At 46.8% G+C, this 26446-nt stretch overlaps 2 protein-coding genes across 3 annotated transcripts in view; one reads left to right on the forward strand and one right to left on the reverse strand.

Moving 5' to 3' along the window:
* The window catches only part of nup62l (nucleoporin 62 like), a 93849-nt gene extending 68659 nt beyond the window's left edge, over window positions 1-25190 (reverse strand). For both annotated transcript variants that reach the window (XM_038774584.1, XM_038774583.1), the window contains exons 1-3: window positions 25083-25190; window positions 23707-24013; window positions 11588-12012 (exon numbers count right to left, since the gene is read on the reverse strand). In XM_038774584.1, the coding sequence (XP_038630512.1) occupies window positions 11588-12012; window positions 23707-24005 (724 nt within the window). In that variant the 5' untranslated portion in view covers window positions 24006-24013; window positions 25083-25190. The remainder of the gene's footprint in view (window positions 1-11587; window positions 12013-23706; window positions 24014-25082) is intronic.
* A 227-nt stretch (window positions 25191-25417) lies between these two features.
* Window positions 25418-26446, forward strand: part of dnaaf6 (dynein axonemal assembly factor 6) — a 94351-nt gene continuing 93322 nt past the window's right edge. The window contains exons 1-2 of the mRNA XM_038774585.1: window positions 25418-25436; window positions 26093-26214. Of these exons, the coding sequence (XP_038630513.1) occupies window positions 26125-26214 (90 nt within the window). The 5' untranslated portion in view covers window positions 25418-25436; window positions 26093-26124. The remainder of the gene's footprint in view (window positions 25437-26092; window positions 26215-26446) is intronic.

The raw sequence follows: 26446 nt of genomic DNA on the forward strand, positions 1-26446 counted from the left end.
GGGTTTTCCTTGATCCTATCCGCCAACGACTTTTCGTGTCCTCTCCTCGCTCTTCTTAACTCTCCCTTTAGGTCCTTCCTGGCTAACTTGTAACTCTCAAGTGCCCTAACTGAGCCTTCATGTCTCATCCTAACATAAGCCGCCTTCTTCCCCTTGACAAGTGCTTCAACTTCCTTAGTAAACCACGGTTCCCTTGCTCGACAACTTCTTCCCTGCCTGACAGGTGCATACTTATCAAGGACATGCAGTAGCTGTTCCTTGAAAAAGCTCCACATTTCGATTGTACCCATCCCCTGCAGTTTCCTTCCCCATCCTATATCTTGCCGAATAGCATCATAATTGCCTTTCCACCAGCTATAATTCTTGCCTTGCGGTATATACCTATCCCTGCCCATTGCTAAAGTAAACATAACCGAGTTGTGATCACTATCACCAAAGTGCTCACCTACATCTAAATCTAACACCTGGCCGGGTTCATTACCCAGTACCAAATCCAATGTGGCCTCGCCCCTTGTTGGCCTGTCTACATACTGTGTCAGAAAACCCTCCTGCACACACTGCACAAAAACTGACCCATCTATAGTACTCGAACTATAGTATTTCCAGTCAATATTTGAAAAGTTAAAGTCCCCCATAACAACTACCCTGTTACTCTCGCTCCTGTCAAGAATCATCTTTGCAATCCTTTCCTCTACATCTCTGGAACTATTCGGAGGTCTTATAGAGAACTCCCAACAGGGTGACCTCTCCTCTACTGTTCCTAACCTCGGCCCATACTACCTCAGTAGACGAGTCCTCAAGCGTCCTTTCTACCGCCGTAATACTTTCCTTGATTAACAATGCCACACCCCCGCCTCTTTTACCATCTTCTCTGTTCTTACAGAAACATCTAAATCCTGGAACCTGCAACAACCATTCCTGTCCCTGCTCTACCCATGTCTCCGAAATCGCCACAACATCGAGATCCCAGGTACCAACCCATGCTGCAAGCTCACCCACCTTATTCCGGATGCTCCTGGCGTTGAAGTAGACACACTTCAAACCAGCTTCCTGCTTGCCGGTGCCCTCTTTCGAACTTTTAACCCTATCCCTGACCTCACTACTCTCAACATCCTGTACACTGGGACTACAATCTAGGTTCCCATCCCCCTGCTGAATTAACCCATCCGGCCTGGGCTTGCAAAATGCTACCAACTCTCCTGGCTTGAGATAATTCACACCTCTTTAATCTGTGGTTACCCCATCTCTGGATCTGTAAAGACTCAATTACCTGCAAATGCTCGCATTCGAAGCATTGTCTGGCATCTTTGAATTTGTCTATATATATGTATCTGGAACATACCTCTTCATTCACCAGAGGAAGGAGCAGTGCCCCGAAAGCTAGTGTTTGAAACAAATATGTTGGGCTTTAACCTGGTGTTGTAAGACTTCTTACTCACTGGCACATGGCACAGGGGGTAATCCTGCGATTACAACCCTAGACGTCCTGCTTTTTAGCTTACTGCCCAACTCCCTGAACTCCTTCTGCAGGCCCTCATCACTCTTCCTGTCTATGTCAATTGTACCTATGTGTAATACGATATCTGGCTGTTCACCCTTCCCCTTCAGGATGTCCTGTGCTTGTTCAAAGACATCCTTGACCCTGGCACCAGGGAGGCAACATACCATCCTGGAGTCTCTTTCACATCCACAGAAGCGCCAATCTGTGCTCCTTACTATTGTGTCTCATATAACTATCACTCTCCTGCACTGCCCTCCCCTGTTGAGCAACAGAGCCAGTTGTGGTGCCACTGTTCTGGCAGCTGTTATTTTCCCCTGATAGGTTATCCGCCCCCCCCCCCCCCCCGCAAATAGTATCCAAAACGGTATACAAGAGAGGGGGAAAGCCACAGGGGATTCCTGCACTGACTGCCTGCCCTTTCCAGTGGTCACCCATCTGTTTGCCTGCACCTTGGGTGTGGCCAGGTCTTTATAATTCCTATCTGTGACGTTTTCCGCAACCTGCATGCTCGTAAGTGCATCCAAATGCTGCTCCTACCGAACCGCACAGTCTGCGAGGAGCTTCCATGGGTCACACTTGCCACAGGCATAGTCGACCGGAAAGCTCGAAGCGTCACAGATCTCCCACATCTCAATTAGAGCATAAGGATATAGAACGATACAGCGCAGTACAGGCCCTTCGGCCCTCGATGTTGCACCGACATGGAAAAGAAACTAAAGGCCATCTAACCTACACTATGCCCTTATCATCCATATGCTTATCCAATAAATTTTTTAATGCCCTCAATGTTGGCGAGTTCACTACTGTTGCAGGTAGGGCATTCCACGGCCTCACCACTCTTTGCGTAAAAAACCCACCTCTGACGTCTGTCCTATATCTATTACCCCTCAATTTAAGGCTATGTCCCCTCGTGCTAGCCACCTCCATCCGCGGGAGAAGGCTCTCACTGTCCACCCTATCTAACCCTCTGATCATTTTGTATGCCTCTATTAAGTCACCTCTTACCCTTCTTCTCTCTAATGAAAACAACCTCAAGTCCATCAGCCTTTCCTCATAAGATTTTCCCTCCATACCAGGCAACATCCTGGTAAATCTCCTCTGCACCCGTTCCAAAACTTCCACGTCCTTCCTATAATGAGGCGACCAGAACTGTACGCAATACTCCAAATGCGGCCATACCAGAGTTTTGTACAGCTGCAACATGACCTCATGGCTCCGGAACTCAATCCCTCTACCAATAAAGGCCAACACACCATAGGCCTTCTTCACAACCCTATCAACCTGGGTGGCAACTTTCAGGGATCTATGTACATGGACACCAAGATCCCTCTGCTCATCCACACTGCTAAGAATTTTACCATTAGCCAAATATTCCGCATTCCTGTTATTCTTTCCAAAATGAATCACCTCACACTTCTCTACATTAAACTCCATTTGCCACCTCTCAGCCCAGCTCTGCAGCTTATCTATGTCCCTCTGTAACCTGCAACATCCTTCCGCACTGTCTACAACTCCACCGACTTTAGTGTTGTCTGCAAATTTACTCACCCATCCCTCTGCGCCCTCCTCTAGGTCATTTATAAAAATGACAAACAGCAACGGCCCCAGAACAGATCCTTGTGGTACACCACTCTTAACTGAACTCCATTCTGAACATTTCCCATCAACTACCACTCTCTGTCTTCTTTCAACTAGCCAATTTCTGATCCACATCTCTAAATCACCCTCAATCCCCAGCCTCCGTATTTTCTGCAATAGCCGACCGTGGGGAACCTTATCAAACGCTTTACTGAAATCCATATACACCACATCAACTGCTCTACCCACGTCTACCTGTTCAGTCACCTTCTCAAAGAACTCGATAAGGTTTGTGAGGCATGACCTACCCTTCACAAAACCATGCTGACTATCCCTAATCATATTATTCCTATCTAGATGATTATAAATCGTATCTTTTATAATCCTCTCCAAGACCTTACCCACCACAGACGTTAGGCTCACCGGCCTACAGTTACCGGGGTTATCTCTACTCCCCTTCTTGAACAAAGGGACCACATTTGCTATCCTCCTGTCCTCTGGCACTATTCCTGTAGCCAATGATGACCTAAAAATCAAAGCCAAAGGCTCAGCAATCTCTTCCCTGGCTTCCCAGAGAATCCTAGGATAAATCCCATCCGGCCCCGGGGACTTATCTATTTTCACCTTGTCCAGAATTGCCAACACTTCTTCCCTACGCACCTCAATGCCATCTATTCTAATAGCCTGGGTCTCAGCATTCTCCTCCACAATATTATCTTTTTCTTGAGTGAATACTGACGAAAAGTATTCATTTAGTATCTCGCTTATCTCCTCAGCCTCCACACACAACTTCCCACCACTGTTCTTGACTGGCCCTACTCTTACCCTAGTCATTCTTTTATTCCTGACATACCTATAGAAAGCTTTTGGGTTTTCCTTGATCCTACCTGCCAAAGACTTCTCATGTCCCCTCCTTGCTCGTCTCAGCTCTCTCTTTAGATCCTTCCTCGCTTCCTTGTAACTATCAAGCGCCCCAACTGAAACTTCATGCCTCATCTTCACATAGGCCTCCTTCTTCCTCTTAACAAGAGATTCCACTTCTTTGGTAAACCACGGTTCCCTCGCTCGACCCCTTCCTCCCTGCCTGACTGGTACGTACTTATCAAGAACATGCAATAGCTGTTCCTTGAACAAGCTCAACATATCCAGTGTGCCCAACCCTTGCAGCCTACTTCTCCAACCAACACATCCTAAGTCATGTCTAATGGCATCATAATTGCCCTTCCCCCAGTTATAACTCTTGCCCTGCGGGGTATACTTATCCCTTTCCATCACTAACGTAAAGGTCACCGAATTGTGGTCACTGTTTCCAAAGTGCTCACCTACCTCCAGATCTAACACCTGGCCTGGTTCATTACCCAAAACCAAATCCAATGTGGCCTCACCTCTTGTTGGCCTGTCAACATATTGTGTCAGGAAACCCTCCTGCACACATTGTACAAAGAACGACCCATCTAATGTACTCGAACTATATCTTTTCCAGTCAATATTTGGAAAGTTAAAGTCTCCCATAACAACTACCCTGTTACTTTCGCTGTTTTCCTGAATCATCTTCGCCATCCTTTCCTCTACATCCCTAGAACTATTAGGTGGCCTATAGAAAACTCCCAACAGGGTGACCTCTCCTTTCCTGTTTCTAACCTCAGCCCATACTACCTCGGAAGAAGAGTCCCCATCTAGCATCCTTTCCGCCACCGTAATACTGTCCTAATACTGTTCGATTCCCGGCTTGGGTCGCTGTCTGTGTGGCGTCTGCGGGTTCTCCCCGTGTCTGCGTGGGTTTCCTCTGGGAACTCTGCTTTCCTCCCACAGTCCAAGGATGTGCAGGTTAGGTGGATTGACTATGCTAAATTTCCCTTCGTGTCCAAAAAGGTTAGGTGGGGTTACGGGGATGGGGTGGAGGTGTGGGCTTAAGTCGGATGCTCTTTCCAAGGGCTGGTGCAGACTCGATGGACCGAAGGATTCTATGGTCCATAAGACCTGGTGGGAAGTCCGGGCTGCCCTGGATGGGAGAAAGCGCAAAACTCAGTTTACATCTCCCTTCTAGTTGGTGGACCATTTTGTACACTCAGAGAATTAATAATAGTATTTTCGGCACAAGCCAAAGCCTACCTAAAGTTCCCATACAAGACTTGCAAAGGGTAAACCGACTGATCTGCTTCAATATTGAGCCAAAAGAAGAGAGGATTGTAATGTCTGGTTCTAGTATGTCTCTCTTGTGGGGACCATGAATTGGATTCAATTTGAATTGGTTTTTGCAGCAGGCAAGGAGCTGGATTCGGGGTTTGCCTCTGTCCACACTCTGAGCTCTGTCTCTGATAAAGTAAAGAAAAAAATTGGTAAGGAGTGTAGGAACCTCTGGAACGCACTCATTTGAATCAAGCTGATCCTGCCCGGCCATGAGACCCTTGGGGAAGTCCAAAGATGTGCGGATAAGGTAGGCTTATGGGGATAGGGCGGGAGAGTGTGCCCAGGTCGAGTGCACTTTCAGCAGGTCGGTACAAATCTCCGTCACATGTACACCAGATAATTCGACTCCACCTTATCAAAGGCTTTCTCTGCATCCAAAGAGATCACCAGCCCATCTAATACCTGCATCTGGAAAGCCTCCCTCAGCAATTGCAGGTTAGGATTCTCCTGTACTCCTCCTGCCTCAACCAAACAAACCTACAAACGGCGCTGGCTCTCCAGCACACTCTGCCTTTAGTTAGTAGTGTAAAATAACCAACCCCCTAAATATAGGCCTTAGAGTTGTCTCACAGAGTGGAAGGAGTGACATCAGAAAGGGAATTAATCATAGAATCAAAATTTACAGTGCAGAAGGAGGCCATTTAGACCATAGAGACTGCACAGGCTCTTGGAAAGAGCAGCTTACTTCAGCCCATGCCTCCACCCTATCCCACTAACCTGCAATTGCTGAGGGAGGTTCTTGATTCTTTAGGCTGAGAGAAGTTGAAGGTTCGCAATGCAAAAACTGCATGAGTTTGGGAATAAGCCGAGTAAGTACTTGGCCTTTTTGACTTAGAAGAGGGTTATCCCCTCTGTACAGAACTTTGGCAGGCAAGAGGTTAATGAAAACTGAAGGATAGTAACGGAATTCTATGCTGAATTATGCAAGGTTGGTCAATCTGGTGATGTGGTAGCATGTATGGATCGCTTCTTCTCTTCTCAGCAGCCCCCTGTGGTTTTGGAGGATCAGTGTTTGGCCCTCAGTGCTCCCATCTCTAAAAATGAAGTGGCTGTGGCCGTTGAGGAAGTTAAGCCAGGCAAGGCCTTTGTGCCAGATGGTTTTAAGTCTGTGTTTTACGGGGAGTTTAAGGATCTGTTAATGGAGCCGTTGGTTGGCATGTACAGTCACTCAGGTCTGCTGCCAATGAGGCAAACACTTCCCTGATTTTGAAGCCAGGCAAGGACCCGGAGCAATGTTCTGCTTACAGGCTAATCTCACTTATGAATATTGATTTGAAGTGGTTGATTTGGTGTGTATTGGCAATGCGGTTAGGGGAAATTCCTTCCGATGATTGTTCAGGACGTTCGGACTAGGTTCATAAAGTGCAGGTTTCCAGTAATAATGCCAGACGTTTTTTGAATGTGATCCAGGCTTTCCAGATGCAGGTATTAGATGGGCTGGTGATCTCTTTGGATGCAGAGAAAGCCTTTGATAAGGTGGAGTCGAATTATCTGGTGTACATGTGACGGAGATTTGTACCGACCTGCTGAAAGTGCACTCGACCTGGGCACACTCTCCCGCCCTATCCCCATAAGCCTACCTTATCCGCACATCTTTGGACTTCCCCAAGGGTCTCATGGCCGGGCAGGATCAGCTTGATTCAAATGAGTGCGTTCCAGAGGTTCCTACACTCCTTACCAATTTTTTTCTTTACTTTATCAGAGACAGAGCTCAGAGTGTGGACAGAGGCAAACCCCGAATCCAGCTCCTTGCCTGCTGCAAAAACCAATTCAAATTGAATCCAATTCATGGTCCCCACAAGAGAGACATACTAGAACCAGACATTACAATCCTCTCTTCTTTTGGCTCAATATTGAAGCAGATCAGTCGGTTTACCCTTTGCAAGTCTTGTATGGGAACTTTAGGTAGGCTTTGGCTTGTGCCGAAAATACTATTATTAATTCTCTGAGTGTACAAAATGGTCCACCAACTAGAAGGGAGATGTAAACTGAGTTTTGCGCTTTCTCCCATCCAGGGCAGCCCGGACTTCCCACCAGGTCTTATGGACCATAGAATCCTTCGGTCCATCGAGTCTGCACCAGCCCTTGGAAAGAGCATCCGACTTAAGCCCACACCTCCACCCCATCCCCGTAACCCCACCTAACCTTTTTGGACACGAAGGGAAATTTAGCATAGTCAATCCACCTAACCTGCACATCCTTGGACTGTGGGAGGAAAGCAGAGTTCCCAGAGGAAACCCACGCAGACACGGGGAGAACCCGCAGACGCCACACAGACAGCGACCCAAGCCGGGAATCGAACCCGGGTCTTTGGCGCTGTGAATCAACAGTGCCAACCACTGTGCCACCGTGGATTCGATGCGAAGAGATAGTGGCATTTGTCGGCTGGAGATATGTTCAGCGATGCCCGCTTGTCATCTTTGAAGAAGCTATGCCAATGATGTGTCATCCCAAGACACACTTTTTTAAAAAAAAGTGTATCTACAACTCAAGACGTTATCTTGAATAAGACAACCCTGCATCTTCAATTCCTTTATTTCCCCAGTAGAGGAAAATCCTGATTTCTGCAGTGATTAGCCAATTTTATGATACCTTGTTTCTATATCCTGTATTACCGCATTGGCGACCTTGCACTCTTGGGTAAAAGACAAGCCACTTAATATCAATGAGGCAACATGGGATGGTATATGGAATTTTGTCACTAAAATTTCTGTTTGCAATAAAATGGAGACTACGTAAGTTTAATACTTGCAGCATTTGCATATCATGCCTAGTCTGAGGCATAGGTTTGACCCTGCCATATCCCCATGTGTCTAAACTGCACAGTCGTTGAGGATTATATACACTGCATATGGACCAGTATTAAGATTCAATCCTATTGACTGGCATAGTTAAGGAGCTTGAGGATATTTGACAGAGCCTTGAAGCTTAATTCTTTGTTCCCATTCAGGGTCTTGCAGATGATGGACATCAATGAAAAAAGGCTGGAAATATCCTAACTTTTGCAACTCGTAAAAGTATCCTCTGCTCCTGGGCAAATGACAAGTAACCTTCAAATAAAAATTGGCATAAATTTATCCAGAAATGTATTCCATTGGATTTCCTAACACGTGATCCATTCCGTAAAGTGTGGGACAATTACCTCAAATTTACAGGCCCTTCCGTGTCTGACCACCTCCTGCTGGGTTTCCCTTGAGCTATATTACAGAGTCTTGATCTTGCAATAGATAAACGTGTGTAGCCCAAGATGTTCTGATCTCATTGAAATGGCCTTATCCTCTTTCTCACACTAATTGGTTTTTTTTTTCAGATTGATCCAGTATTAAAACTGAATGCAGGAGTTCATAAGGTCTGTTATTCTAAAGTCATCTTCTCTTATTTGTTCATATATTCGCAATAATTCTTGCTTTGTACTGTGTCAGTTTTACATTGAAAATGCTTATGTTTCGCTATTCGGAAAAATTAAAACTCCAATCAAAATATATGAAAAAAACAATGCACTGGGCATGATCTTCTGACCTCGCTGCGCCGGAAAAACAGCTTGCCATGGCACAGCATGGCCAGTGAAAGCCGGGAGACCCTGTTCCCAGGATCTACACGGCTTGCAACGCATTGCAAGATTCAATGCAATCTTCCAAGACGTTGCAAGGAGAATCCTGCCCACAATGGGCGGGATCAGTTTTTGGCAACTCTGCACATTAGAGCGACGCAGTAAGCTTTACTTTAATGTGCAGGTTCCACGAGATACCCGAGGGTTTTGGATTCAACTCCAGCACCTCAGGGACCTCAGGGAAGCGCCGTTTGGTTCTGGTCTCCACAAACAGGACTAGACAGAACGGCACTCATGGGGCTCTCAAAGAGGAGCTGCATGCCCATTGGGCAGAGTGGTGCCATGACACTGGCACCACCAGCCTAGCACCCTGACACTGTCATGGTGTCCAGTGGCACTGCCAGGGTGCCAGGCTGGCATTGCCAAGGTGCAAAGCTGGCTTTTCCCCCTCACTGACCGTCTATACAGTGATTCATGACAATCCCTCACTGCACAATGATTAATGAAACAGTCCCTCACTGGCCCTCTGCACAGTGGTTAATGAAACAGTCCCTCACTGACCCTCTGCAGTGATTAATGAAACAGTCCCTCACAGACCCTCGGCACAGTGATTAATGAAACTGTCCCTCACTGGCCCTCTGCACAGTGATTAATGAAACAGTCCCTCACTGATACCCTGCACAGTGGTTAATGAAACAGTCCCTCACTGACCCTCTGCACAGTGATTAATGAAACAGTCCCTCACTGACACCCTGCACAGTGATTAATGAAACAGTCACTCACTGACCCTCTGCACAGTGATTAATGAAACAGTCCCTCCCTGACCCTCTGCACAGTGATTAATGAAACAGCCCCTCACTGACCCTCTGCACAGTGGTTAATGAAACAGTCCCTCACTGACCCTCTGCACAGTGATTAATGAAACAGTCCCTCACTGACACCCTGCACAGTGATTAATGAAACAGTCACTCACTGACCCTCTGCACAGTGATTAATGAAACAGTCCCTCCCTGACCCTCTGCACAGTGATTAATGAAACAGTCCCTCACTGACCCTCTGCACAGTGATTAATGAAACAGCCCCTCACTGACCCTCTGCACAGTGGTTAATGAAACAGTCCCTCACTGACCCTCTACAGTGATTAATGAAACAGTCCCTCACAGACCCTCGGCACAGTGATTAATGAAACAGCCCCTCACTGACCCTCTGCACAGTGGTTAATGAAACTGTCCCTCACTGACACCCTGCACAGTGATTAACAAAACAGTCCCTCACTGACCCTCTGCACAGTGATTAATGAAACAGTCCCTCCCTGACCCTCTGCACAGTGATTAATGAAACAGTCCCTCACTGACCCTCTGCACAGTGATTAATGAAACAGCCCCTCACTGACCCTCTGCACAGTGGTTAATGAAACAATCCCTCACTGACCCTCTGCAGTGATTAATGAAACAGTCCCTCACAGACCCTCGGCACAGTGATTAATGAAACAGCCCCTCACTGACCCTCTGCACAGTGGTTAATGAAACTGTCCCTCACTGACACCCTGCACAGTGATTAACAAAACAGTCCCTCACTGACACCCTGCACAGTGGTTAATGAAACAGTCCCTCACTGATACCCTGCACAGTGATTAATGAAACAGTCCCTCACTGACCCTCTGCACAGTGATTAACAAAACAGTCCCTCACTGACTCTCTGCACAGTGATTAATGAAACAGTCCCTCACTGACCCTCTGCGCAGTGGTTAATGAAACAGTCCCTCACTGACACTCTGCACAGTGATTAATGAAACAGCCCCTCACTGACCAACTGCACAGTTATTAATGTAACAGTCCCTCACTGACCCTCTGCGCAGTGGTTAATGAAACAGTCCCTCACTGACCCTCTGCATTGTGATTAATGAAACAGTCCCTCACTGACCCTCTGCGCAGTGGTTAATGAAACAGTCCCTCACTGCACAATGATTAATGAAACAGTCCCTCACTGGCCCTCTGCACAGTGGTTAATGAAACAGTCCCTCACTGCACAATGATTAATGAAACAGTCCCTCACTGGCCCTCTGCACAGTGGTTAATGAAACAGTCCCTCACCGACCCTCTGCACAGTGATTAACAAAACAGTCCCTCACTGACACTCTGCACAGTGATTAATGAAACTGACCCTCTGCACAGTGATTAATGAAACTGTCCCTCACTGACCCTCTGCACAGTGATTAATGAAACAGTCCCTCACTGACCAACTGCACAGTGATTAATGAAACAGTCCCTCTGCGCAGTGATTAATGAAACAGTCACTCACTGATACCCTGCACAGTGATTAATGAAACAGTCCCTCACTGACCCTCTGCACAGTGATTAATGAAACAGTCCCTCACTGACCAACTGCACAGTTATTAATGAAACAGTCCCTCACTGACCCCCTGCACAGTGGTTAATGAAACAGTCCCTCACTGACCCTCTGCACAGTGATTAATGAAACAGTCCCTCACTGACCCTCTGCACAGTGGTTAATGAAACAGTCCCTCACTAACACTCTGCACAGTGATTAATGAAAGTCTCTCACTGACCCTCTGCACAGTAATTAATGAAACAGCCCCTCACTGACCCTCTGCACAGTGATTAATGAAAGTCTCTCACTGACCCTCTGCACAGTGATTCATGAAACAGTCCCTCACTGACCCTCTGTAATGTGGTTAATGAAACAGTCTCTCACCTATCCACTACACAGTGATTAATAAAACAGTCCAGTGTTGACTGTGTACCTACCTGCAGGCTGTACTGCAAGGGAGGGTACTGCTGCTGCTGTTTTGGGAGCTGCTGGAGTTGCTAGAGTACCAAAGCTGAAACCAGCGAGTGCCGGGGTTCCATTGGCGGCTGTGCCAAAGCTAAATCCACCGGCTGCGGTGCTCTGGGTTGAGGCAGCTGGGGTAGAGGTGAATCCAAAGCCAGTGGAAGCTGTTGTCGGAACTGTGGAACAGGCACTGTTGAGTCCAAAACCTCCTGTTGTCGGTTGTGCAGTGTTGGCACCAAAGCTGAAGCTTGCTGGTGCTGTCGTCTGAGCTATCGATCCGGAGGACATGGGTGGGCAGGAGGCGGTGGTGCTCGTGTTGGCAGCAGGAACATTACCAAAGGAAAAACCAGAGATTGGCTGAGTTACTGCGCCACCAAACCCCAAATTTGTTTTGTTTGCCCTGCAGAGAAAAAAAGCAATTTTCAATTGAAGATGTGATATCTCTGGATGGAACCAGAACTGGACCAGAAATAAACATGCCCTTTGCAATAAGGTATACTGAACCAAAGCAGAGATAAAATGGGCCCACTCCTCCGACAGAGCACATAGAAATATACATACAAACAAGGAGCAGGAGTAGGCGATTCAGCCCCTCAAGCCTGCTCCACCGTTTTTTCAATTCATTTACTCATGTCAGTGTCACTGGTTAGGACAGCATTTAATGCTCACCCCTAGTTTCCCTTCAGAAGGGGAGGTTTGTTGCCTTCTTGAACCACTGCAGTTCCTGAGGTTTAAGTACACCCACAATGCTGTCATGGAGGGAGTTCCAGGTTTTTGTTCCAGCTACACTGTTGGAATGGCAATATATTTCCAAATCCGGGTGCTGAGTGACTTAGAGTGGAACCGCCAGGTGGTGGGGTGCCCAGGTATCTGCTGCTCCTGTCTTTCTAGATGGTAGTGGTCATGGGTTTGGAAGGTGCTGCCGAAGGAACCGTGGAAAGTTCCTGTAGTGCATCTTTTAGATGGTACACACCTCTGCCACTGCTTGTCGGTGTGGTGGAGGGTTTGAATGTTTGTGGAAGGGGGAGCAATCTCACGGGCTGCTTTCTCCTGGATGGTGTTGAGCTTCTTGAGTAATGTTGAAGCTGCACTCATCCAGGCACGGTGAGAGCATTCCATTACACTCCTGACTTGTGGCTTGTAGATGGTGAACAGGCTTTGGGATGGTTAGGTTTGGAGGTACTCACTTAGCCTTTCATCTGCTCTGGTAGCCACAGTATTAATGTGGCTAGTCCAGTTCAGTTTCTGATCAATGGTATCCCCAGGATGTTGATTGTGAGGGATTCACCAATAGTAACAACCATTGAATATCATTGGGCGATGGTTAGATCCTCTTTTATAGGAGATGGTCATTGCCTGGTATTTGTGTGGTGCAAATGTTACTTACCACTTGTTAGACCAAACCTGGACATAGTCTAGGTCCTGCTTCATTATCTGAGTTGCAAATGGTGCTGAATTTATGGGAGGGAGGTCATTGATTAAGCAGCTGAAGATAGTTAGGCCTAAGACAGATCGTGAACCCAGTTCAAATGTCACTGATAGATTATAGATTTATTGATTTACTGATTGCTTCATTGATTTATTTGTGACCTTTAAGAATTGATGCAATATAATTTTTAAATTCAGTGCTTAGACAGAAAATGGAATATCCACTAAGCCAAAGTCAGATTTCAGATAAAAGTATGAGAATTGCTGTGCAAAGCTAACATTGTTTCAAAACAAAACAAAAATTGCATAAAAGCCTTCATAATGAGTAGATCATTGTTCCACAACACATTTAGTAATAAGAAAGTATCACAGCCCAGCAACAGAAACATTCAATGCTTAAATATATCAAAAGCAAGGTTAATGCAAGCACCTTATCTTTGAAGGAATGGCATACGTGGCAGGTGCACGTAGACATTTTGTTAATTTGATGAACATTTGTGAATTTTAAGTACTGACCAATGCTTGGATAACAAATCGTGTTAAGTGACAGACTGTTGTTTGAATAAATCAGAAAGCCTCAGCTGAGAATTAGAACCAATTAGAGTAAATAAGAGACATGAAATGAATAGATATGAATTCCTTAAAAGTAAGGCTTAGTGGGCTAGGTTTCATTCTTGAATTCCTGCCTTCCTGAGTTCTTCAATCATCTGTGTTTAAAGTAATTCTTTTCGCTGTATTCTGACAAGTTTATGTATTATTTTGATCTAAGGTTTTGATTCAGTTCTTGTGCAAGAGTAAATACTTGAAAAATAAAGTGTGTTTCTTCAACCGGATTGTTGGCTCTTATTTTGAAGATAAATAAGGGATCCTACAGCCACTTACAAATAAAGTTAACAAAACAGGTTTACTTGCTTATCTGTGCAGGCCTTTGGAAAGACCCTTTCAAGAACCTGAAAATCCTTCTGTCTTATCAGGCTCAAAAGTTTTACAGCATGGAAAAGGTCCTTCAGCCCATCACACCCACGCCGGCCATTAAACACCTAACTATTGTAATCCCATTTTTCAGCACTTAGTCCATAGCCTCGTGAGTAATGGCACTTCAGTGCTGGCTGGTCTAAATACTTCTCAACATTTGTGAGGGTTTCTGCCTCCTTCAAGCACCCTCTGGGTGAAAAGGTTTCCCCCACATCTCCTCTAAACCTCCTGTCCATCATCTTAAATCTATGCCCTGTGGTTATTGACCCCTCCACTGAAGGGAAATGCATCTTCACATTCACCCTATTAGGTCCCTCATAATTTTATACACCTTAATCAGGTCCCCCTTCAGCTTTCTTTGCTCCAGGGAAATGAATCCCAGCCATCTAGTCTCTCTTGATAATGGAAATGATAAGAGTCCAGGCAACACCCTGGTGAATCTCCTCTACCCTCTCAGTCCAACCACATCCTTTCTGTAGCGTGATGACCAGAACTTTAGTTGGTACTCCAGCTGGGACATAACCAGCATTTTATACAGCTCCACCATAACCTCCCTGCTCTTCTAAATGAATACTTCTGCTGCTCTTCTACTAAATGAATACTTTGCCTCAGTATTCACCAAAGAGAAGGACTTGGTGGATGAGAAGGATAGAGTAGAGTGTATAGATATTCTGAGTCATGCTGATATTAATAAAGAGGGTGTGTTGGGCATTTTAAAAAGTATTAAAATAGATAAGTCCCCAGGGCCTGATGGGATCTACCCCAGAATACTGAGAGAGGCAAGGGGGGAAATAGCTGGGGACTTCACAGTAATCTTTGTATCCTCATTGACTACAGGTGAAGTTTCAGAGGACTGGAGTGTAGCCAATATTGTTCCATTGTTTAAGGAGGGCAGCAGGGATAATCCAGGAAATTATAGACCGGTGAGCTTTACATCAGTGGTAGAGAAATTATTGGAAAAGAGGCTTAGAGACAGGCTTTACACACATTTGGAAACAAATGGACTTATTAGTGATGGACAGCACGGTTTTGTGAAGGGGAGGTTGTGTATCACTAATTTGATCGAGTTTCTCGAGTAAGTGATAGATGAGGGAGGGCAGTAGATGTTGTATACATGGGCATCAGTAAAGCCTTTAACAAGGCACCTCATGGCAGAGTGGCGCAAAAGGAGGCGTCGCATGGGATCAGAAAACTGGCAAGCTGGATACAGAACTGGCTTGGGCACAGAAGACAGAGGGTAGCAATAGAAGGGTGCTTTACTTAATGGAAGGCTGTGACTTGTGGCGTTCCACAAGGATCAGTTTTGGGACCTTTGTTGTTCATGGTGTAAATAAATGTTTTGGAAGAAAATGTAGCTGGTGTGATGAGTAAGTTTGCAGACGACACAAAAATTGGTGGAGTTGCAGATAGTGAAGAGGATTGTCAGAGGATTATCAGAGGATACAGCAAGATATAAACTGGTTGGAGCCTTGGGCGGAGACATGGCAGATGGAATTTAATCCGGAAAAGTGTGAGGTAACGCACTTTGGAAGGTCCAATGCATGTAGGAATTATACAGTAAATGGTAGAACTCTTGCGAGTACTGACAGGCAGAGACTCTGGGCATGCATGTCCACCGATCACTAAAAGTGGCAACGCATGTAGATAAGGTGGTCAAGAAGGCATACGGCATGTTGGCCTTCATCGGTCGGGGCACTGAATATGAAAATTGGCAAGTCCAATTGCAGCTGGACCCTAGTTCGGCCTCATTTAGAATATGGTGTCCCAGGTTCGATTCCCGGCTGGGTCACTGTCTGTGCGGAGTCTGCACGTCCTCCCCGTGTGTGCGTGGGTTTCCTCCGGGTGCTCCGGTTTCCTCCCACAGTCCAAAGATGTGCGGGTTAGGTGGATTGGCCATGCTAAATTGCTCTTAGTGTCCTAAAAAAATAAGGTTAGGGGAGGGGGGGGGTTGTTGTTGGGTCATTGGTATAGGGTGGATACGTTGGCTTGAGTAGGGTGATCATTGCTCGGCACAACATCGAGGGCCGAAGGGCCTTTTCTGTGCTGTACTGTTCTATGTTCTAATTCTGCTCACCAGACTACTAGAAGGATGTGAATGCTTTGGTAGGGTACAGAAGCAGTTTATAAGGTTGTTGCCTGGCATGGAGGGCATTAGCTATGAGAGGTCAGATAATCCCAGTCTGTTCTCACTGGAACGACGGAGGTCGAGAGACGACCTGATTGAGGTAGAACATAGAACAGTACAGCACAGAACAGGCCCTTCGGCCCTCGATGTTGTGCCGAGCAATGATCACCCTACTCAAACCCACGTATCCACCCTATACCCGTAACCCAACAACTCCCCCTTAACCTTACTTTTTCTAGGACACTACGGGCAATTTAGCATGGCCAATCCACCTAACCCGCACATCTTTGGACAGTGGTTAATGAAACAGTCCCTCGTTCTATTCAATGCATTGGTTAAGAAAATCAAGAATCCCACAGAATAGAATCGAATATAGAATAGAATCCCTGCAATGCAGAAGATGCCATTCGTCCCATTGAGTCAGCACCGACCATTTGAAAGACCACACTACACAGATCCATTCCTCGTCCTATCCCTGTAACCCCACCTAACCTTTGACACCAAGGTGCAATTTAGCATAGCCAATTCACCTCACCTGCACATCTTTGGACTGTGGCAGGAAACCGGAGCATCCGAAGGAAACGCAAGCAGACACGGTGGGAACGTGCAAACAGACAGTCACCAGAGGTCGCCGGCGCTGTGAGGCAGCAGTGCTAACCACTGTGCTGCCCCAGAGGCCTCTTTAACCACATTAACAACCCGTCCTGCTGACTTCAGAGATCTGTGAACCTGCACACCAAGGTCCGTTTGATTCTCGGTACTTCCTAGGGTCTGACCATTCATTGTATATTCCATTGCCTTGTTAGTCCTCCCAAATGCATTACCTCCCACTTTTCATGATTAAATTTGATTTGACACTTTTCTGTCCATCTAACCAGCCATCTACATTGCCCAGCTATCTAACAGGCGGCAAGGTAGCACAGTTGCTTCAGTGCCAAGGGCCCGGGTTCGATTCCAGATTTGGGTCACTGTGCAGAGTCTGCATTCTCCTTCTGTCTGTGTGGGTTTCCTCCAGGTGCTGTGGTTTCCTCCCACAAGTCCAAAAGATGTGCTTGTTCGGTGAATCGGACATGCTGAATTCTCTCAGTGTACCCGAACAGGCGCCAGTGTGTGGCGACTTGGGGATTTTTCATAGTAACTTCAGTGCAGTGTTAATGTAAGCCTACTTGTGACACTAATAAAGATTATTATTAAGGCCTTGCTCCTCACTATTTACCACACCACCAATTTTCCAATTTTTGTGCCACCTGCGAACTTAGTTATCATAACTCCTACATTCGCATCCAGATCATTAATGCACACTACAAGCAAGGGACTCAGTACCGATCCCTGTGGACACCGGCTTCTCGTCACATAAATAAACTTCAACCATCACCTTCTTGCCAGTTTTGGAACCAGTTTGCTATATTGCCTTGGATCCTACGAGCTCTTACTTCTTCATCAGCCTCCCATGTCGACTTCATCAATCACACTACCCTCATCTACACGGGTCACCTCCTAAACAAAATCAACCTAATTTGTAAGACATATGGCGGAACTCTCCATTGGCCGACGCTGAAATCGAGGCGTGCGATCGGGCGCAGAACAGCTCCCGACGCCAAAATCGCTTCAGGTGCCGAATCGTGATATTCCGCCTCACCAAAAACTTGGTGCCCTGAGTGGTATAGGTGACCCGGCAATTCCCGCACCATTTTTTGTGGGTTTTGATGGTGATCCACATGGCGCCAGTGCTAGCCCCTCACTGATAGCAGAATCGGTGCAGGTGTGGCGTTGATTTTTCTGACGTGAAAGTCCATGGCTTCTCCGTTGGCATCAGCACTTGGACTGAGGAACAGAGAATCCGGCCGTAGATCTCCCTTTGATAAAACCATGCTGACTATCCTTGATTAATCTTTGCCTCTCCAAGTATTAATTCTGTCCCTCAGAATTTTTTCCAGCAGTTTCCCTACCACTAAAGTTAAAGTCACTGGCCTGTAATTTCCTGGTTCATCAGGGTAGCATGGTGGTTAGCATAAATGCTTCACAGCTCCAGGGTCCCAGGTTCGGCTGGGTCACTGTCTGTGTGGAGTCTGCACGTCCTCCCCCTGTGTGCGTGGGTTTCCTCCGGGTGCTCCGGTTTCCTCCCACAGTCCAAAGATGTGTGGGTTAGGTGGATTGGCCATGCTAAATTGCCCGTAGTGTCCTAGAAAAAGTAAGGTTAAGGGGGAGTTGTTGGGTTACGGGTATAGGGTGGATACGTGGGTTTGAGTAGGTTGATCATGGCTCGGCACAACATTGAGGGCTGAAGGGCCTGTTCTGTGCTGTACTGTTCTATGTTCTATCTCTATTTCTCTTCTTGAACAATGGCACCACCTTATCTGTCCACCCACGACAAACAGTTATGCAACTTAAAATCATACAAGACTGCAAAACTACGGACAGACCTGGCTCCTCCCGTTAATAACATCTGCATCCTTTGAAGATTTCCCCATCACCTGCTAAACTAGGATTAAAGATAATCCCTCAAATTCTCCACATTGAATATAATCCCATAAAAATTAACTGCTCTTCAGGGAATCTCCTGCAATCAAAACAATGTTTTATTAGCTATGTCTCAGTCAAAACGCAAATGGTTAAAATCAATAATTACATAGAACATAGTACAGCACAGAACAGGCCCTTCAGCCCTCAATGTTGTGCCGAGCAATGATCACCCTACTCAAACCCACGTATCCACCCTATACCCGTAACCCAACAAGCCCCCTTAACCTTACTTTTTAGGACACTACGGGCAATTTAGCATGGCCAATCCACCTAACCCGCACATCTTTGGACTGTGGGAGGAAACCGGAGCACCCGGAGGAAACCCACGCACACACGGGGAGGACGTGCAGACTCCACACAGACAGTGACCCAGCCGGGAATCGAACCTGAGACCCTGGAGCTGTGAAGCATTTATGCTAACCACCATGCTACCGTGATGCCCCAACCTTACCTTTATTACCTTACCTTTTACGAGACCTTAATACCTGTATAGCTTTAGTAGAGACACTATCTGGATGTATTTTAAATAAAGCAGGGTTTTTAATAGCATTACTGCCACAAATATGAAACATAATACATAACAATTTCTACATTCATCAGGGTCCAATACTGTACATCCATTGTGGTCTCACTAGTGCGCTGTACAATTGAAGCATAACCTCCCTACCTTTGTTTTAAATTCCCCTTGCAATAAATGACAACATTCTATTAGCTTTCCTAATTACCTGCATACTCCCTGTTACAAATCATGTGCTAAGACACCCTCTTCACCCAGAGCTCTTGTTATTGAGATGATACTTCTTTTATTCTTCCTGCCAAAATTGACCAATTCACATTTTCCCAAAATATGCTTAATTTTCCAGATCTCTGACCACTCATTTAACCTATCGATATCCTTTTATAGCTTACTTATGCACTCTTCACAACTTACTTTCCTACCTATTTCTGTGTCAGGAGCAAATTTAGCAACCATCCCTTCAATCAAGTCATAGATATAAATTGTAAACAGTTGAGGTGCCAACACTGATCCCTGTGGCACACCACTTGCCACATACTGACAATTTGAAAAACGCTCATTTGTGCCTACTCATTGCTTCCTGTTAGCGAACCAATCTTCTACCTAAACCAATACATTACCCCTATACCATGAGTTTTTATTTTCCACAATAAACTTCATGTGGCACATTATCAAATACCTTCTGTAAATCTAAGTGCAGTACATCCATCGATTCCCCTTTATCCACAGCACTGATTTCTTCCCCAAAGAACTCCAATCATTTGGTTAAACTTAATTTCCCTCTCACAAAACCATGTTGACTCTGCCTGATTACCTTGTGCTTATCCTAAGTACCCTGCTATAACTTCTTTAATAGCAGCTCATAATATTTTCCCTGTGACAGATGTCAAGCCACCTTCATGCTTTCTGTCTTCTTCCCATTTTGTATAATAGTTACATTTTCTATCTTCCAATCTAATGGGACCGTACTCCAAATTTAGAGTTCTGGAAAATTAAACCGAATGCATTGATTATCTCACGAGACTTTTTTTTTTACACCCTAGGATGAAGTCCACCAGGACCTAGGCTCGCGCCAAGTGCGGCTCAAACAATTACTCAATACCATTTTCCTGAGTTTCCCCCTCCATCCATTTACTGGTTCATGGATGCTTCTGTGAGGTTACTTGTATCCTACAAAAGGCTGATGCAAAATACCGGTTCAATTCATCTGCTATTGCTTTCTTTTCCATTATCAATTCTCTCGACTCACTTTCTATAGGACCAATGCTCACTTTGTTCATTTGTTTCTTTTAAACATTCATAAAAGCTCTTTCCATCCGTTTTACATTTCTGACTAGCTTTTTCTGACGCTTGATTCTTTTCCCTCCTTATTAATCTTTTAGTCATCCTCTGCTCAGTCTTCCGACCTGCCACCTGTCTTTGCACAATTACATGCTTTTTCTTTAAGTTTGATACTATCTTTAACCTTTCTAGGCTTTAACATTTCAAGCTGGTGTGTCCATCCCTTGGACTTTTTCTACTGCCCGTTATACACTGAACGGGTGACCCTAAAACCAGGGGACATAATCTCAGGATAAAGAGGTCATATATGAAGAGGAATTTCTTCACTCAGAGGATGGTGAATCTTTGGAATTCCCTACCCCAGAGAACTGCGGAAACTCAAACATTGAGCATGTTCAAAATAAAGAAAATATGGCAGATAAATTGAACAGGTATTTTGAATCAGTCTTCACTGTGAAAAGTACAAAAAACATCCCAGAAGAAGCTATAAAGCTATAATCCATAGCTACAAAGCGATAAGGATGGGAGGAAGTCAGGAAAATTACAATCATCGGAGAGGTTGCACTTACACAAATTGTTGGACCTGCGGGCTGATGAGTGCCCAGGTCCTGATGGACTTCAATCGAGGTTCTTAAAAGAAATGTCTCATGAGGAAGTTGATGCATTGGTTTTAATCTTCCAAAACTCCCTAGATTCGGGTTAGATTGCATTAGATTGGAAGAGAGCAAATGTGACTCCATTATTCAAAAAGGGAGGGAGACAGAGTGGGAAACTAGAGGCCAGTTAGCTTAACATCTGCCACAGAGAAAATATTGTTAAAGATGGGCAGGGCACTTACACAAGTCCAGAATCAAAATGGTTTTGTGAAAGGCAAATCAGGCTTAACCAACTTATTGGAGTTCTTTGGGGATAAAGGGGAACCGGTGGATGTACTGTACTTAAGATTTCCAGAAGACATTTGATAAAGTGCCCCATCAAAGGCTATTGCAGAAAATAAAAACTCATGATGCAAGGAGTAACATATTGACATAGATAGAAGATTGGCTGCTAACAGGCATAAATGGGTCTTTTTCAGATTTACAAGATGCTACAAGTGGTGTGCCACAGGTATCAGTGCTGGGATCCCAACTTATTTTAATTTATATAAATGACTTGGATGAAGGGATGGATGGGATGGTAGCTAAATTTGTTCATCATACCAAGATGGATAGAAAAGTAAGGAAGAATAAAATAGGAGTATATCATTTAAGTTGTGAAATGTTGCAGAGCTCCAAGATGCAGAGAGAGATCTGGCATCTTGGTGCATATAATCGCAAAAGGTTCATATGTAGGTCCAGAAAGTATTTCTTTCATGGGATATGTCCATCAATGACAAGGCCAGCATTTGTTGTCCGTCCTTAAATGCCTTTGAACTGAGTGGCTTCCGACACCATTTCAGAGGGTCGTTAAAAGTGCGGGTCTGGAGTCACACGTAGGCCAGATCATGTAAGAATGACAGATTTCCTTCCCTCAAGGAGATTACTGATTAGAATGCTATCATTTATTGTGAGGGGAAATTAATACAAAGTAGAGAGGTTATGCTTCAATTGTACAGGTTACTAGAGAGATACCATATTTGGAGGACAGAGTACAGTATTAGTCTCCTTATTTGGGGAAAGATGCAAATGCATTGGAAGCAATTTAGAGAAGGGTCACCAGATTAATACTTGGAATGAGCGGATCATCATACGAGATGATTAAGAAGGTATGTGACATGCTTGCGTTCATCAGCCAGGGCATTGAGTACAGGAGTTGGGAAATCATGTTGTAGCTTGAAAAAATTTGGAATATTGTGTAGAGGGCTGGTCACCACATGATCAGAAGGACATGGAAGCTTTGGAGAGAGTGCAAAGAAGGTTCAAGAGGATGTTGCCTGGTTTTGAGGGTGTTGGCTATGAGGAGAAGTTGAATAAACTACGATTGTTTTCACTGGAAAGACAGACGCTGAGGGGAGACCTGATAGAGGTCGAGAAAATTGAGACATAGACAGGGTAGATATTCAGGGGCTTTTTCCAAGGGTGGAAGTATCAATTACAAGGAGACACAGGTTCAAGGCGAGAGGGGGAAAGTTGAAGGGAGATGCGCGTGGTAGGTTTTTCACAGAGTAGTGGGTGCCTGGAAGGCGCTGCCAGAGAATGTGGTGGAAGCACATTTAAGAGGATTCTGGATGGGTACTTGAACAAGGAGGAAATAGAGGGATACGGACCGAGTAAGGGCAAAAGGTTTTTTATTTTAGTTAGGGCATCATGATCGGCGCAGGTTTGGAGGGCCAAAGACACCTTCTTGTGCTGTACTTTGAAAGTTTGGACAGGCTAGGTTTGTATCCACTGGAGTTTAGAAGAGAAAGAGGTGACTTGATAAAACATAAAATCCTGAGACGCCTTGACACGGTGGACGAGGAGAGGTTGTTTCCTCTTGTGAGAGAATCTCCATCTAGGGTCACTGTTTAAAATAAAGAGTTGCCCATTTATAGAGTTTGTTAAAAATAAAATTCTTACACTGAAGAAAGGTCATTCAGTCCACCAAGTCTGTATCGATGCTCTAAAAGGGCACTCTACACAGGTCCATTTCCCTGCTCACCCCACCCTATCCTAGTAATCTAACACATGCACATCCCTCGACATTTAGCTTGGTCAATCCACCGAACCTGCACATTTTGTCTTTGGGAAGGAACGGGAGCACCCAGAGGAAACCGACACACCGACACACACCGTACAAACTCCACACAGAAAATTGCCCAAGGCCGGAATCAAACAGAGGCCCCTGGTGCTGTGAAGCAGCAGTGCTAACCATTGTGCCACCTATATAAAATACGGATCAGGAGAATATTTTTCTCTCCGAGGGTCATGAGTCTCTGGCACGCAATTCGTAAAAAAATAGTGGAAGCAGACAGTCTTTGAATATTTTTAAGGCAGAGCCGGATAAATCCTTGATTAACAAGGGTGATAGGTTATCGTGTGTAAGTGGGATACAGTTTTGAGGTTACTGTTAGATTAGCCATGATCTTATTGAGTGGAAGCAGGCTCATTAGGCTCCTTGTTCATGTGTTCGACAGATTGCTGCATGCCAATTACACCCAGGGATATGGGGCAAACACCGGGAAGTGACATTGATCAGCCGTGATCGAATAGAATGGCTCAGCTGGCTGGAAAGGTTCAATGCCCTCCCCTTGTTGCTATGAAGTTAGATGTGGCAGAGTAACCTACCCCAGTGAGAAGCCTCCGGCAGCGGAGGTTGCAGCAGTAGCAGCAGGCTGTGTGGGCAGGCAGAATCCAGTGGAAGGTGTAGCGGCAGTGCTGGGAGTGCTGAAGGAGAAGAGGCTGCTAGCACTAGGTGCGGAGGTGCTGGCGCCAGGGGCCAGCTGTGCTGCTCCAAAGCCAAAGCCACCCTGCGGGGCTGCTGTGTTGCTGCCAAAGGAGAATCCAGGTGTTGTCGTTGCGGCGGTCTTGGGGGCAGTGAAGGGGAAGCCACTGCCCCCGGCTGGACTCCCAAAATTAAAACTCATCCTGAAACCTAAGGGAAACAGCAAAACAGAGCTTTTACTAACAGAGCGGGATGGGAACCTGGGGGAGCACAGGAGACATGGGGCAAGCACCTGGGGAGAGGAAAGGGGGGGGGGGGGGAAAGAGAGGGGGTAACAAGGCAGGCACCAGGACGGAGAGAGGGGGGGGGGGGGTACAGCCAACCAGGGGGGGCACAGCAGGCAGGCAGGGCAGTGCTGGGGTGGGCACAGCCACCAAGGGGCAGCACAGCCACCAAGGGGGGGGGGGGGGCACAGCCACCAAGGGGGGGGGGCACAGCCACCAAGGGGGGGGGGCACAGCCACCAGGGGGGGGGGCACAGCCACCAGGGGGGGGGGCACAGCCACCAAGGGGGGGGGAGGCACAGCCACCAAGGGGGGGGGGCACAGCCAACAAGGGGGGGGGGGGCACAGCCACCAAGGGGGGGGGGGCACAGCCACCAAGGGGGGGGGCACAGCCACCAAGGGGGGGGGGCACAGCCACCAAGGGGGGGGGGGCACAGCCACCAAGGGGGGGGGGCACAGCCACCAAGGGAGGGGGGCACAACCACCAAGGGGGGGGGGGCACAGCCACCAGGGGGGGGGCACAGCCACCAAGGGGGGGGGGCACAGCCACCAAGGGGGGGGGGCACAGCCACCAAGGGAGGGGGGCACAACCACCAAGGGGGGGGGGCACAGCCACCAGGGGGGGGGGCACAGCCACCAAGGGGGGGGGGCACAGCCACCAGGGGTGGGGGAGGGGGAAGGGCAGCTACCGGGGGCAAGGGGGCAGTCCTGGGGGGGGGGCAGCCGCCGGGGAGAGGTTGGGGGGCAGCCACGGGGGGGGGGGGGGGGGGGCACAGCCACCAAGGGGGGGGGGGGGGGGAGGGCAGCTACCGGGGGTAAGGGGGCAGTCCTGGGGGGGGGGGGGGGCAGCCGCCGGGGAGAGGGGGGGGGTACCGCGGGGGAATACGCAGGCAGAGGAAAACGGGGTGCGGGTACCTGGAAGGGGGAACGGGGCGCGAGTACCGGGGGGGGGGGGGGGGGGGGGGAGAGGTAACCAGTGGAGGGGGTCGCCATTACCGAGGCCTCGCTCTCTCTCTGGGTCTTGGGCCTTCTCCGCTCAGGCAGCCTGCGGACAGAGACAGCGCGGTCCCCTCGCTCTGATTGGTCTGAGAGAGAATCCGCCCCGCTCCCGGGATCTGATTGGCCCAGTCGGAAACGGAGTTGATTGGTCCAGAGGACTGTCAATCACGAAGTCCGCCATTTTCCTTGTCCCCATAGCAACCGGACCTAGCGTGTCCGACTCAGAGTTTCGGAGGTTTAGGAGGCAGGGGAATTACTCAACAGAAATTTAAACTTCCAGGGCAAGTAGTGTGTTCGAAATTTTGAAGGTTATGACCCACTAGACACAAGAGGATGTGAGCCAATTGTTTGGTACAGTGGTTAGCACAGTTGCTTCTGCGTCAGGGTTCCAGGTTCAATTCCCGGCTTGGTCACTGTCTGTGTGCGTGAGTTTCCTCCGGGTGCTCCGGCATCCTGCCACAGTCCAAAGATGTGCAGGTTAGGTGGTGTGAGTATGGGGTGGCGAGTGGGCCTAGATAGGGTGCTCGTGCAGAGGATTGTTGCAGACCCAATGGGCCAAATGGCCCCCTTCTGCACTGTTGGGATTCTACGGTTCTGTGAATGTGGTTTACTCTTAACTCATCTCTGAAATGATCCAACGAGCCATTTAGTTCTTGATGGAAAATTTAAAACAAACAGTAACAGCTAGCCTTGCTCTGAATAATGAAAAAATGTATTATTGTTACCCCTTTCACACTTCACTCATTCTCCCCCCTAATCCCCTTACACTTTCACTTGACACTATACATCCCATGCAGGACTGTAGAAAGTTCAGAGGGCACCCTGTTGCTATACAGTATTGTACAAAGCCTTGTAGGAGTTTGTGTTGATGTCCGCAGAACGAGGGAGCACTTGCTCTCAAGTAGCAATTGGTAAAGCAGCATAACAACTGCTGATCAGAGTAATTAAAGTATAAAGTATAGTTAAATAGGCTGGTGCTAATGAAAGATCCCTTCTGTTGCAAACAGCAAACTCTGCACAAGACTGGCAAACTAACAAGATGGATTTCACCTTTTCATTTGGTCAACTGCAAGCTTTGTCAAACCTGCTGTCACCAGCAGATCAAGAGCAGGACGATCTTGTGGACCAGGTAATCCTCAACATAACTAGAAATTCCGACTGGATCATGGCTCCTCAGATATTATTTAAACTTTCAACTTATTGTCGCGATTGGTGATATTTCTCAAGTATTTCACAGACTTTACATGACAATGACAGGATCAGAATTAACAGCCCACAGTTTGCGTAGCCTAACTCTGAAATCTTTAAGTCTCCAATTACTTTTGCAGTAAATAAATCTCCCAATCTCATATTCTTCATTT

Source organism: Scyliorhinus canicula, chromosome 17 (assembly GCF_902713615.1).
Source record: "Scyliorhinus canicula chromosome 17, sScyCan1.1, whole genome shotgun sequence".
Classification (NCBI taxonomy): Eukaryota; Metazoa; Chordata; class Chondrichthyes; order Carcharhiniformes; family Scyliorhinidae; genus Scyliorhinus; species Scyliorhinus canicula.